Source organism: Cryptotermes secundus, unplaced genomic scaffold (genome assembly GCF_002891405.2).
Source record: "Cryptotermes secundus unplaced genomic scaffold, Csec_1.0 scaffold184, whole genome shotgun sequence".
Lineage (NCBI taxonomy): Eukaryota > Metazoa > Arthropoda > Insecta > Blattodea > Kalotermitidae > Cryptotermes > Cryptotermes secundus.
The window spans coordinates 3387-17729 of NW_019725839.1; the positions used below are offsets into that span (position 1 = coordinate 3387).

General features: G+C 40.4%; 1 protein-coding gene and 1 long non-coding RNA gene across 2 annotated transcripts; both read right to left on the reverse strand.

Annotated features, from left to right (window-relative positions):
- Positions 1-1077: 1077 nt before the first annotated feature.
- On the reverse strand, positions 1078-4583 carry LOC111863568. Its single transcript, XR_002842620.2, has 2 exons — positions 4139-4583; positions 1078-1897 (listed from the first exon to the last, which is right to left on the reverse strand). It is a non-coding gene; the product is annotated as an uncharacterized LOC111863568 (long non-coding RNA).
- Positions 4584-4860: 277 nt separating this feature from the next.
- On the reverse strand, positions 4861-10159 carry LOC111863557. Its single transcript, XM_023849982.1, has 2 exons — positions 9250-10159; positions 4861-4996 (listed from the first exon to the last, which is right to left on the reverse strand). Exons 1-2 carry the CDS (start codon positions 9651-9653, stop codon positions 4861-4863), a joined length of 540 nt encoding a protein of 179 aa, XP_023705750.1. The 5' UTR covers positions 9654-10159.
- Between the last annotated feature and the right edge of the window lie 4184 nt (positions 10160-14343).

Genomic DNA, 14343 nt, shown 5'->3' on the forward strand with positions numbered 1-14343 from the left:
CTCGATCATTCATCCAGTGTTTGTCATGACTGCTGTATTCAGTACAGGATAAACAGTTTGGTACAGCAAGTCTTAAGCTTTATACACACCATTCATATTGAGTCTTGTAAGGATTTATTGTACGTTTATTCTGATCATAAAGTGGGCTCTTGAAACAGTCAGGCTCTGAGGATAGTCGTAAATTCACGGCGCATATAATTTTATATGCAAATTCAACCAGTAGATGTGTGGGTCTCAGGGATGGGGCAGCGAACTTACCTTCTGAAGGTTCCATGTTCATGTCCACAGGGAATGCAACTGCAGCTTTTTATGCATGGCAGTGAAAGCATTTTTACTTACCTCCATAAACACTAGGAACATATATTCCTTCAGCATGCCACTGAATTTTAATGTTTTGGTGTTCTGAAATATTCAAGATAGGTTTTTTAAAAAAGGACAATTTCCAGAATCTACTCCCAAACCAAATATATTTTAATGTTTTTCATCCCACATATTAAAATTCTGAATTAGTTTCAAATTATTTGTCAGCTGAATTTACAATGTGACTCTTCTGCAGATGCTGTTTTATGTTCTCATATACTTCATTTTATTTACACCCTGTACATATTCTGAGTGCAGTGCTGCACTGAGCACAGGGACGTAACTTGTTTTTATTTCTTTATTGGTTCTATTAAAGCCATCAGGATGCAATTGGGGTCATTCAATTCCAGTCCTTCCTGACAACACACTGTAAAGCAGAAATATGTATCGGCAAGGATGAAGCCTGAACCAGCTGGCTGCATTGTCATAGATGCATAGAGTCTCAGGCGACCTAAAGTTTACCTCAAACTCTGTTTGGGACATTAATGTTCTGCTTATATTGATCTGCATTTTCCTGTGACAATGCAAGGCTCGTAGGAGATAAATCTCTCCTGCATCAAAGGAGTTGACTGACCTGTATGGATCTATCAAATAAAACCCTTGACAATGTGCATAAAATTCTTATTCCCCCTTACATGTGTCATCCATATCTGTACAGGCATCCTTAGGGTGTACACATAACGGGTTTTCCTAAAACATGAAGCAGCAAAGACATAATCAGCTCTGAAGAGTATTTATTAAAATAAATTACAAATATCCCACCCAGAAGGATCCAAATATCCTCACATACATCAGAATGTTTATATTTGTTTCAGTCCGTATAATTTTTGGATACAGTGAATGTAAAATATTGTCAAACATTCTAACCCCTAACAGAATTTCCAAGTACCACTGCATGGATTATGTTACAATCCAACAAATTGATTCATATTGCTTTCACTATGCTGCAACCCATCTGTCTTTACCTTAGCCAAGTTTGGCAGTCATACTTCCGTACACTTACATTACAGAATTCTACTTCAGTACGATGCCTGAACTGTCCACTATGGCTTGTCAGAGTATTGAGGAATTAGCTGCCAAGAAATTTCTAATTGTACCAATTAAAATTAGCTTTAACAACTCCCACCAACCCCAAAGCCGCAGTAATTCCTATCCAATTTACACTTACAATTACCTCTGCAATCAGGCCACAACTTACGTTTCTTACACAAATAGTTTAAGTACCTTGTTTGATTTGATGTTTTCATGGCAACATTGATAAGGAGTTCAGGGTTCTGCATTGTAACAATGTGTAGTTTGGAGATGGCCCAATGTTTAGGAGGAATATGTCACCTTGAAAACGCCAGGCTGTCTCTGAACTACCGGCTGTTACAACTCAGAATGCTGTAGTCTTCATTCCAAGTACCGGCCCTAGACTCCTCACTGTCACCATGCAATTCTGAAGTATCAACAAACGCAGAACACGCAACTCTCAGTTCTCAATCAAGAGTTGCTATCTTACACTTAACTCCCATGTCAAATCAAAACCAGCTGTTACCTATTCATGACTGTGTATTCCCTGTATGTGCNCGCTGCGGCAGTGCTGTGCTCTTGAAGGTGTTGAAGGTTACTGGAACAAAAAGTACAGGGTTTTGTTTGCATTTCCTACTTTACCTGCAAATTGTACATTAAGCAGTAATTTTATTTATATTAACTTGGCCCCACNTGTTATCAACATTTCTGACGAATGTGAGGCCTCCATTTCAGGGTCTTATTACTTTACAGGTTCCTCCAAAGTGGTGGTAAAATTCTACCAGTCTACACGGCCTCACACCTAAGATGATAACAGTCCTTCNACTTCATTAAGCCAACTGCTTTACCACTGAGCTAATGTTTGTCATGCTCGATCATTCATCCAGTGTTTGTCATGACTGCTGTATTCAGTACAGGATAAACAGTTTGGTACAGCAAGTCTTAAGCTTTATACACACCATTCATATTGAGTCTTGTAAGGATTTATTGTACGTTTATTCTGATCATAAAGTGGGCTCTTGAAACAGTCAGGCTCTGAGGATAGTCGTAAATTCACGGCGCATATAATTTTATATGCAAATTCAACCAGTAGATGTGTGGGTCTCAGGGATGGGGCAGCGAACTTACCTTCTGAAGGTTCCATGTTCATGTCCACAGGGAATGCAACTGCAGCTTTTTATGCATGGCAGTGAAAGCATTTTTACTTACCTCCATAAACACTAGGAACATATATTCCTTCAGCATGCCACTGAATTTTAATGTTTTGGTGTTCTGAAATATTCAAGATAGGTTTTTTAAAAAAGGACAATTTCCAGAATCTACTCCCAAACCAAATATATTTTAATGTTTTTCATCCCACATATTAAAATTCTGAATTAGTTTCAAATTATTTGTCAGCTGAATTTACAATGTGACTCTTCTGCAGATGCTGTTTTATGTTCTCATATACTTCATTTTATTTACACCCTGTACATATTCTGAGTGCAGTGCTGCACTGAGCACAGGGACGTAACTTGTTTTTATTTCTTTATTGGTTCTATTAAAGCCATCAGGATGCAATTGGGGTCATTCAATTCCAGTCCTTCCTGACAACACACTGTAAAGCAGAAATATGTATCGGCAAGGATGAAGCCTGAACCAGCTGGCTGCATTGTCATAGATGCATAGAGTCTCAGGCGACCTAAAGTTTACCTCAAACTCTGTTTGGGACATTAATGTTCTGCTTATATTGATCTGCATTTTCCTGTGACAATGCAAGGCTCGTAGGAGATAAATCTCTCCTGCATCAAAGGAGTTGACTGACCTGTATGGATCTATCAAATAAAACCCTTGACAATGTGCATAAAATTCTTATTCCCCCTTACATGTGTCATCCATATCTGTACAGGCATCCTTAGGGTGTACACATAACGGGTTTTCCTAAAACATGAAGCAGCAAAGACATAATCAGCTCTGAAGAGTATTTATTAAAATAAATTACAAATATCCCACCCAGAAGGATCCAAATATCCTCACATACATCAGAATGTTTATATTTGTTTCAGTCCGTATAATTTTTGGATACAGTGAATGTAAAATATTGTCAAACATTCTAACCCCTAACAGAATTTCCAAGTACCACTGCATGGATTATGTTACAATCCAACAAATTGATTCATATTGCTTTCACTATGCTGCAACCCATCTGTCTTTACCTTAGCCAAGTTTGGCAGTCATACTTCCGTACACTTACATTACAGAATTCTACTTCAGTACGATGCCTGAACTGTCCACTATGGCTTGTCAGAGTATTGAGGAATTAGCTGCCAAGAAATTTCTAATTGTACCAATTAAAATTAGCTTTAACAACTCCCACCAACCCCAAAGCCGCAGTAATTCCTATCCAATTTACACTTACAATTACCTCTGCAATCAGGCCACAACTTACGTTTCTTACACAAATAGTTTAAGTACCTTGTTTGATTTGATGTTTTCATGGCAACATTGATAAGGAGTTCAGGGTTCTGCATTGTAACAATGTGTAGTTTGGAGATGGCCCAATGTTTAGGAGGAATATGTCACCTTGAAAACGCCAGGCTGTCTCTGAACTACCGGCTGTTACAACTCAGAATGCTGTAGTCTTCATTCCAAGTACCGGCCCTAGACTCCTCACTGTCACCATGCAATTCTGAAGTATCAACAAACGCAGAACACGCAACTCTCAGTTCTCAATCAAGAGTTGCTATCTTACACTTAACTCCCATGTCAAATCAAAACCAGCTGTTACCTATTCATGACTGTGTATTCCCTGTATGTGCAATTACAATGTGTACTCTCTAAGCTGAGACCTGATGTTCCCATGGCAATAACCATGAAGATTTCAGTCTTCTGGGATGTGACACCATGTAGTCTGGTAGAATGTTATCAACATTTCTGACGAATGTGAGGCCTCCATTTCAGGGTCTTATTACTTTACAGGTTCCTCCAAAGTGGTGGTAAAATTCTACCAGTCTACACGGCCTCACACCTAAGATGATAACAGTCCTTCAAGTTACCAGGTGTTTAGAAAAGCCTGTCAATTAATCCAAACTGCCACATGCTGACAGTGTATGCAGATATGAGAGCCAAGGTTTACACGATGAGTTTCGGGAAAGAGACATCATTGGCTGTACTTTATTCAATCAGGTGAAGCAAAAGAGAGGTAAGGTGCAAGCATACAGAGTCCATTTCACACATAANTTGAAACAGTCAGGCTCTGAGGATAGTCGTAAATTCACGGCGCATATAATTTTATATGCAAATTCAACCAGTAGATGTGTGGGTCTCAGGGNATATAGAACCGGCCCGATGAAATAAGCTGTAATATAAAATATACCATACAGATATTAAAGTAATTTACACATATCTTATCTTGGATTGTGTGCCGTGATCAGAGCANGGCAGTGAAAGCATTTTTACTTACCTCCATAAACACTAGGAACATATATTCCTTCAGCATGCCACTGAATTTTAATGTTTTGGTGTTCTGAAATATTCAAGATNACACGTCTCCACCCGCATTTGCATATTCGCCATGACTCGCTGCAGTGTTTCTTCAGTGATGCTCCTGATTTCAGCTGAAATGTTGTCCTTTAAATCCTGTAATGTATGNCTACTCCCAAACCAAATATATTTTAATGTTTTTCATCCCACATATTAAAATTCTGAATTAGTTTCAAATTATTTGTCAGCTGAATTTACAATGTGACTCTTCTGCAGATGCTGTTTTATGTTCTCATATACTTCATTTTATTTACACCCTGTACATATTCTGNGCACCCTGTCCTTCAGTAAACCCCAGAGAAAAAAATCCGGACTGGTAAGGTCAGGGGATTTTGGGGGCCACATTTTTTTAGAGATGACGTGATCAGGGAAGAAGCTCTCAATCAGTTCCATGGACATGTTGGACATGTGGCACATTGCTGAATCCTGCTGAAAATAACCCTGTNGTAACTTGTTTTTATTTCTTTATTGGTTCTATTAAAGCCATCAGGATGCAATTGGGGTCATTCAATTCCAGTCCTTCCTGACAACACACTGTAAAGCANAAGAAATCATAAAAAATACAGGTGCTGTCTACGGTCGTGTCGAAGATCGGTCCAATGATTCGTAAACCAGAAATGGCGNGGCAAGGATGAAGCCTGAACCAGCTGGCTGCATTGTCATAGATGCATAGAGTCTCAGGCGACCTAAAGTTTACCTCAAACTCTGTTTGGGACATTAATGTTCTGCTTATATTGATCTGCATTTTCCTGTGACAATGCAAGGCTCGTAGGAGATAAATCTCTCCTGCATCAAAGGAGTTGACTGACCTGTATGGATCTATCAAATAAAACCCTTGACAATGTGCATAAAATTCTTATTCCCCCTTACATGTGTCATCCATATCTGTACAGGCATCCTTAGGGTGTACACATAACGGGTTTTCCTAAAACATGAAGCAGCAAAGACATAATCAGCTCTGAAGAGTATTTATTAAAATAAATTACAAATATCCCACCCAGAAGGATCCAAATATCCTCACATACATCAGAATGTTTATATTTGTTTCAGTCCGTATAATTTTTGGATACAGTGAATGTAAAATATTGTCAAACATTCTAACCCCTAACAGAATTTCCAAGTACCACTGCATGGATTATGTTACAATCCAACAAATTGATTCATATTGCTTTCACTATGCTGCAACCCATCTGTCTTTACCTTAGCCAAGTTTGGCAGTCATACTTCCGTACACTTACATTACAGAATTCTACTTCAGTACGATGCCTGAACTGTCCACTATGGCTTGTCAGAGTATTGAGGAATTAGCTGCCAAGAAATTTCTAATTGTACCAATTAAAATTAGCTTTAACAACTCCCACCAACCCCAAAGCCGCAGTAATTCCTATCCAATTTACACTTACAATTACCTCTGCAATCAGGCCACAACTTACGTTTCTTACACAAATAGTTTAAGTACCTTGTTTGATTTGATGTTTTCATGGCAACATTGATAAGGAGTTCAGGGTTCTGCATTGTAACAATGTGTAGTTTGGAGATGGCCCAATGTTTAGGAGGAATATGTCACCTTGAAAACGCCAGGCTGTCTCTGAACTACCGGCTGTTACAACTCAGAATGCTGTAGTCTTCATTCCAAGTACCGGCCCTAGACTCCTCACTGTCACCATGCAATTCTGAAGTATCAACAAACGCAGAACACGCAACTCTCAGTTCTCAATCAAGAGTTGCTATCTTACACTTAACTCCCATGTCAAATCAAAACCAGCTGTTACCTATTCATGACTGTGTATTCCCTGTATGTGCAATTACAATGTGTACTCTCTAAGCTGAGACCTGATGTTCCCATGGCAATAACCATGAAGATTTCAGTCTTCTGGGATGTGACACCATGTAGTCTGGTAGAATGTTATCAACATTTCTGACGAATGTGAGGCCTCCATTTCAGGGTCTTATTACTTTACAGGTTCCTCCAAAGTGGTGGTAAAATTCTACCAGTCTACACGGCCTCACACCTAAGATGATAACAGTCCTTCAAGTTACCAGGTGTTTAGAAAAGCCTGTCAATTAATCCAAACTGCCACATGCTGACAGTGTATGCAGATATGAGAGCCAAGGTTTACACGATGAGTTTCGGGAAAGAGACATCATTGGCTGTACTTTATTCAATCAGGTGAAGCAAAAGAGAGGTAAGGTGCAAGCATACAGAGTCCATTTCACACATAAGCAAAAACTTTACCAAATATTTGTAACTTCGAATACAGGGTCATTCATATAGAACCGGCCCGATGAAATAAGCTGTAATATAAAATATACCATACAGATATTAAAGTAATTTACACATATCTTATCTTGGATTGTGTGCCGTGATCAGAGCAGGTGTTGAAAGTGTCTGCTGTTTTCAAGCAGACACGTCTCCACCCGCATTTGCATATTCGCCATGACTCGCTGCAGTGTTTCTTCAGTGATGCTCCTGATTTCAGCTGAAATGTTGTCCTTTAAATCCTGTAATGTATGCGGTTTGTTTGCATGCACCCTGTCCTTCAGTAAACCCCAGAGAAAAAAATCCGGACTGGTAAGGTCAGGGGATTTTGGGGGCCACATTTTTTTAGAGATGACGTGATCAGGGAAGAAGCTCTCAATCAGTTCCATGGACATGTTGGACATGTGGCACATTGCTGAATCCTGCTGAAAATAACCCTGTGTAAGTTCCACATCATGCAGCAAGAAATCATAAAAAATACAGGTGCTGTCTACGGTCGTGTCGAAGATCGGTCCAATGATTCGTAAACCAGAAATGGCGCACCACACACCCACTTTTTGTGGGTGTAGTGGTGATTCAGCAATCTCATGTGGGTTTTCAGATGCCCAGAACCTGGAATTTTGTGCATTTACATATCCTGACAGGTGGATCATGCTTCATCACTAAACCAAGTGATATCTAAAAATTCTGTTATCGTGCACAGATTCCTGAAACCATAAACAGTACCGTACCCATTTATCTTTATCAATATCACCCAATTCCCCAACACTGGTGATCTTGTAGGGATGAAGATTTGCTTTCTTTGCAGCCNCCCCCTTACATGTGTCATCCATATCTGTACAGGCATCCTTAGGGTGTACACATAACGGGTTTTCCTAAAACATGAAGCAGCAAAGACATAATCAGCTCTGAAGAGTATTTATTAAAATAAATTACAAATATCCCACCCAGAAGGATCCAAATATCCTCACATACATCAGAATGTTTATATTNTACCTCTGCAATCAGGCCACAACTTACGTTTCTTACACAAATAGTTTAAGTACCTTGTTTGATTTGATGTTTTCATGGCAACATTGATAAGGAGTTCAGGGTTCTGCATTGTAACAATGTGTAGTTTGGAGATGGCCCAATGTTTAGGAGGAATATGTCACCTTGAAAACGCCAGGCTGTCTCTGAACTACCGGCTGTTACAACTCAGAATGCTGTAGTCTTCATTCCAAGTACCGGCCCTAGACTCCTCACTGTCACCATGCAATTCTGAAGTATCAACAAACGCAGAACATGCAACTCTCAGTTCTCAATCAAGAGTTGCTATCTTACACTTAACTCCCATGTCAAATCAAAACCAGCTGTTACCTATTCATGACTGTGTATTCCCTGTATGTGCAATTACAATGTGTACTCTCTAAGCTGAGACCTGATGTTCCCATGGCAATAACCATGAAGATTTCAGTCTTCTGGGATGTGACACCATGTAGTCTGGTAGAATGTTATCAACATTTCTGACGAATGTGAGGCCTCCATTTCAGGGTCTTATTACTTTACAGGTTCCTCCAAAGTGGTGGTAAAATTCTACCAGTCTACACGGCCTCACACCTAAGATGATAACAGTCCTTCAAGTTACCAGGTGTTTAGAAAAGCCTGTCAATTAATCCAAACTGCCACATGCTGACAGTGTATGCAGATATGAGAGCCAAGGTTTACACGATGAGTTTCGGGAAAGAGACATCATTGGCTGTACTTTATTCAATCAGGTGAAGCAAAAGAGAGGTAAGGTGCAAGCATACAGAGTCCATTTCACACATAAACAAAAACTTTACCAAATATTTGTAACTTCGAATACAGGGTCATTCATATAGAACCGGCCCGATGAAATAAGCTGTAATATAAAATATACCATACAGATATTAAAGTAATTTACACATATCTTATCTTGGATTGTGTGCCGTGATCAGAGCAGGTGTTGAAAGTGTCTGCTGTTTTCAAGCAGACACGTCTCCACCCGCATTTGCATATTCGCCATGACTCGCTGCAGTGTTTCTTCAGTGATGCTCCTGATTTCAGCTGAAATGTTGTCCTTTAAATCCTGTAATGTATGCGGTTTGTTTGCATGCACCCTGTCCTTCAGTAAACCCCAGAGAAAAAAATCCGGACTGGTAAGGTCAGGGGATTTTGGGGGCCACATTTTTTTAGAGATGACGTGATCAGGGAAGAAGCTCTCAATCAGTTCCATGGACATGTTGGACATGTGGCACATTGCTGAATCCTGCTGAAAATAACCCTGTGTAAGTTCCACATCATGCAGCAAGAAATCATAAAAAATACAGGTGCTGTCTACGGTCGTGTCGAAGATCGGTCCAATGATTCGTAAACCAGAAATGGCGCACCACACACCCACTTTTTGTGGGTGTAGTGGTGATTCAGCAATCTCATGTGGGTTTTCAGATGCCCAGAACCTGGAATTTTGTGCATTTACATATCCTGACAGGTGGATCATGCTTCATCACTAAACCAAGTGATATCTAAAAATTCTGTTATCGTGCACAGATTCCTGAAACCATAAACAGTACCGTACCCATTTATCTTTATCAATATCACCCAATTCCCCAACACTGGTGATCTTGTAGGGATGAAGATTTGCTTTCTTTGCAGCCCACTGACACGTTGAATAAGAATACCCGGTTTCCTGGCTTAGATGTTGTAATGATTTCTTGGGAGACTACAGTAACCTGTCCCGCACAACTGCAATCGTTTCTTCCGGCATTTCTGGACGGTTTTTACCACGTTCACTTAAAAGTGTCCCTGTCCTTTCCAATTTTTGAGCCAAGGACTCTATAGTCAATTTTGCTGGCTTCTTGCACACTCCAAACTTCCTCCTGAATTCCAATTGTGTGTTCACAATTGAGCCTGTCACCCAGTACGTGGGCACAAGACACACTCGCTGTTCAACAGTGTACTCCATGACTCCAGTGTACTCCTGCACACTGCAGACACGTTTCAGGATTGTCCTTGACCTTGCAGCATATGGGCTGCCACTTGCCGGATCATGCGCACACCATTTGACTCAGCATGGCCCATGGATTATGTCATAATTGTGAGTGGTTATATGCATCACCTGCGGAATTATTAGCAAATTCATCGGGCCGGTTCTATACGATTCACCCTGTACTTCTGTAAGACATATATGAAAGTGATTTAGACCAACGGAAGTGGAAGCTGATATAATGCTTTAGACAGGTTTCATTAGGGAACTCCCATATCACACTCCATTAAAATGCGCACTGCCTGCAAGAACTGCAACACACAACAACGGGAATATAGACACAGTTCTGCCATTGAAAATGCTAAATATGCATAAAAGAGAAAGGAAAAGACCCAACTGGTATTCTGCCTTATAAACTCATGGATACAAGTGAACACATTCCATAAATGAACAATTCCTGTTACATATTGATTACTACATTTATAGCACCGATAAACTTAAGCATTAGAAGACGGAAATGAGAAACTGCAGATTAATTTAGCTCAGCAAGCTTCCTACTAACATATAATGCTTCAAATGAAGGAAGGCAGAGATGAGACGATTAGAATTACTGTCACGGGCAGTTCTCTAGCTTTCCAAGCAAGCAGCAAGCTCACACAAGCTTCTCATGTCTACGAACATCATGTTATCAACTTCCCACACTTTCATCACTGTAATGGCTTCCTTCTCTGCGAACAGATTTTGAAGAAACCCTTTTCTTAAGTTTGTTCAGCAAAACTGAACAGAACTTACATGTAGAAATAATACATCAGGGTGACATTTAAACTATACAATTAAAAAATTAAAAAGTGTACCTCCTAATTTGGATTAATTAAATTTTTCCATAATGACCCTCAAATATTTATTATTCTTGAAGTACATGACCTATGACAGGAAGCCCAACATGATGAGACTTTAATGCAAACATGGAAGTTCTCAGCAAAATTCATACTTTCTTTCTGCATAGACATCTAGTCCTATACACCAACTGTTAATGCCATATTATTACTACTATTGCTCCTGCTGTTGTAATCATCACAATAATTTGAGAAGAACATGTTACTTAAATACAGACTGATTACATTAACTTGTCAGATAGTGTCAAAAGTACCACACTACCTCTGTCATCATAATAAACATGACATGCAAGCGTGTTTTATGGGCCACACCATAGCTCAAGCGGTTAGTCACTTGCTTCCCACTGCGGTGGCCCAGGTTTGATCCCAGGTCTGATCAAGTGGGATTTGTGGTGGACAAGGTGGCGCTGGGGCAGGTTTTCTCCGAGTACTTCAGTTTCCCCTGACAATCTTCATTCCACCAATTGCTCCACAATCACCCTTACCTATCATCTGGGGCCAGAAGTGGCTGCAGTAGAAGGGATGTAGTCCCACCCCACTTGCAAAAAAAAAGTATGTTTTATGATCTATCTCTGTACCAAGTTTCACATGTCTAGCTGCAGTGGTTCAGTAGTTAATGCCATCAAACTGGAACTGAAGGTCAGAAAACAATTTCTACAAACTTTATCAACTGTCAGAATTACTGGGTTTTTGGACTTTCTCCATCGTCCGTTATTCTAGAAACTAGAAAACACAGCGTTTCGGAAACTGGGTCTGTTTCCAAAAACCCAGTAATTCTGAGTGTTATACACCACTGTCAGAACCCTTTAGACTCTATTCACCAGCTGTCCTAATGAACATTCACCTTACACAGAATTAGATTAAAGGAGCTGGAATGAAGTGACAGTCTACAATCTACTTACACTCCATTTTTAACATAGCCCCCTAGCAATCCTGCAGCTCAAATAATGCACAGTACTTTGCCTAAGGGGCCATTTCATACTCAACTGGTTCCTTCAATTGGAGTCCCAGGCAACAAAATCTTAATTCAGTCACATCCTCAGGCACAAATAGGATGTGATCCATGTCGTGTCCTTTCAACTGACAGTACTGTATACTGACTGGGTCCGCTGTGTTTTAACTGTGGCACCTCTCAAGTTCGCGTGCACTCGGTGGCATATTTGCTGAGACACTATGCTACAAGCCAGAAGGTCACGGGTTCAATTCCTGATGAGGTCACTGGATTTTTCATTTGACCTAATCCTTCCAGCTGCACTATGGCCCTGGGGTCAACTCAGCCTCTAACAGATATGAGTACCAGGTATCTTCCTGGGAGGTAAAGGACAGCCGGCGCATAAAGCTGACATCATCACCTCCATTTGTGAGCCGACTGTCTAGGAAATGCTGAAGCCTCAATGCCTCACAACCCTATGGGCCTCCACAGACTGTTACAGGGAATGCTCTACATCCCAAGTCCTTTCCTTTATAAGGAAAAAGAGAACTTACTTAATTATGGAGCTGAGCTCTTCTTGAGAAGCCAAATCTGCAGCTTCTTAAGAATTTCCCAGCATTTTTTGGAACCCGAAGGTTCATCACCGTGTTCACAAGAGCCCTCCACTGGTCCCTATCCTGAGCCAGATCAATCGAATCCATACCATCCCATCCCTCTAAGATCCATTTTAATACTGTTCACCCACCTATGCCTTGGTCTTCTCAATGGTCTCTTCCTTCCGGCTTTCCCACCAATATCCTATATGCATTCCTCTTCTCCCTCATTCGTGCTACATGCCCTGTCCACCTCATTCTCATTGACTTGACCATTCTAATTATACTGGGTGAAGAGTATAAGTTAAGAAGCTCCTCATTATGCAGTTTTCTCCAACCTCATGTCACGTATGGAAACAAAGCAGTACTATGGTTTACTGATTACTTCCTTACAGTATCCACCAGATTTGAAAATACAAACAATTTTACAGAGTATCAGATTTGAATCTTTTGCAATGGTGGAAAGTCTTATTCTGGTCTTCTAAGTTATGACACTGTGTTGCCTGGTAGATGGTTACCAGAGAGCATACTGCCCCTGGCTTCAATAGACCAGCAGAAAACTTTGGTAACCATGCCATAAGCCAGAAGACCATGAATGAATTTCACATAAACTGTTATCAAGCAGCATCCTCTTGCACTGCTTAGATCTGACTTTGCGTTTTGCTTTGATGCCGTCTGCGTGCAATGTCAGTTAACATTCTCTCACAGTTTTCTCCTTATCGTCACTATATGTTTCGGCCTAACTGGCGGCCATCTTCAGGTGTACAGGCTGTTGTGATCAAGGAACCTGCTGCTTACTGTAATGCTTTTCTCTTTCTGTTATGCAGAGGCCTTGGATTGCATCTAGGTTAACCACCTGTTGTTTATTTCAGTGTCCTTGAGCTGTCCATTTTTGTAGTGCTGTGGTTGGCCATCAACACAACAAATTCCTGCCCCAGCAAGAACATTCAAGACAGCCACAGCCAAACAAAACCATGAAGCAAACACCAGCAGCTCAAGGACACCTAAATAAAGAACCAGATGCAATCCGAGGCCTCCACATAATGGAAACAAAACAACATTACAGTGGGTAGCAGATTCTATAATCACAACAGCCTGTACACCTGAAGATGGCTGGTTGGGCTGAAACATGTAGTGTCAATAAAGAAAAGGAAGTGAACAGTAACCGATGTTGGACATCGATGGCATCAAAGCAAGATGCAAAGTCAGATGATATCATGAATAAGTGTTACCCGAACATAGTAATGCAAGAGAGGCAGTCTGTTGGACAAATAAATATCAGTGTGACATGGCCACACACATCAAACTGACACTTCTTCCTGTAATACTGTAACAGTATCTTCCTGTCATGTTTCAGTCCTGACATGTATAGATTTTCACTTCAGTCTTGACAGGCATAGATTTTCACTCGTCTTGACATGCATAAATTTTCACTTCAGTCTTGACATGCCCAGACTTTCACTTCAGTACCGACATGCACAGATTTTCACTTCAGTCTCAACATGCCCAGATTTTCACTTCAGTCTCGACATGCCCAGATTTTCACTTCAGTCTTGACATGCACAGATTTTCACTTCAGTCTTGACATGCCCAGATTTTCACTTGTCTTGACATGCATAGATTTTCACTTCAGTCTTGACATGCAGAGATTTTCACTTCAGTATTGACATGCAGATTCTGGTGGCATAGCTGCAAGAGAAAAGGCTATCTGAAAGAGCCATGCGTGAATGATAGGACAGCATAATGGACATCAGAGAAATGCTGTAACTTGTTCATTATGACTG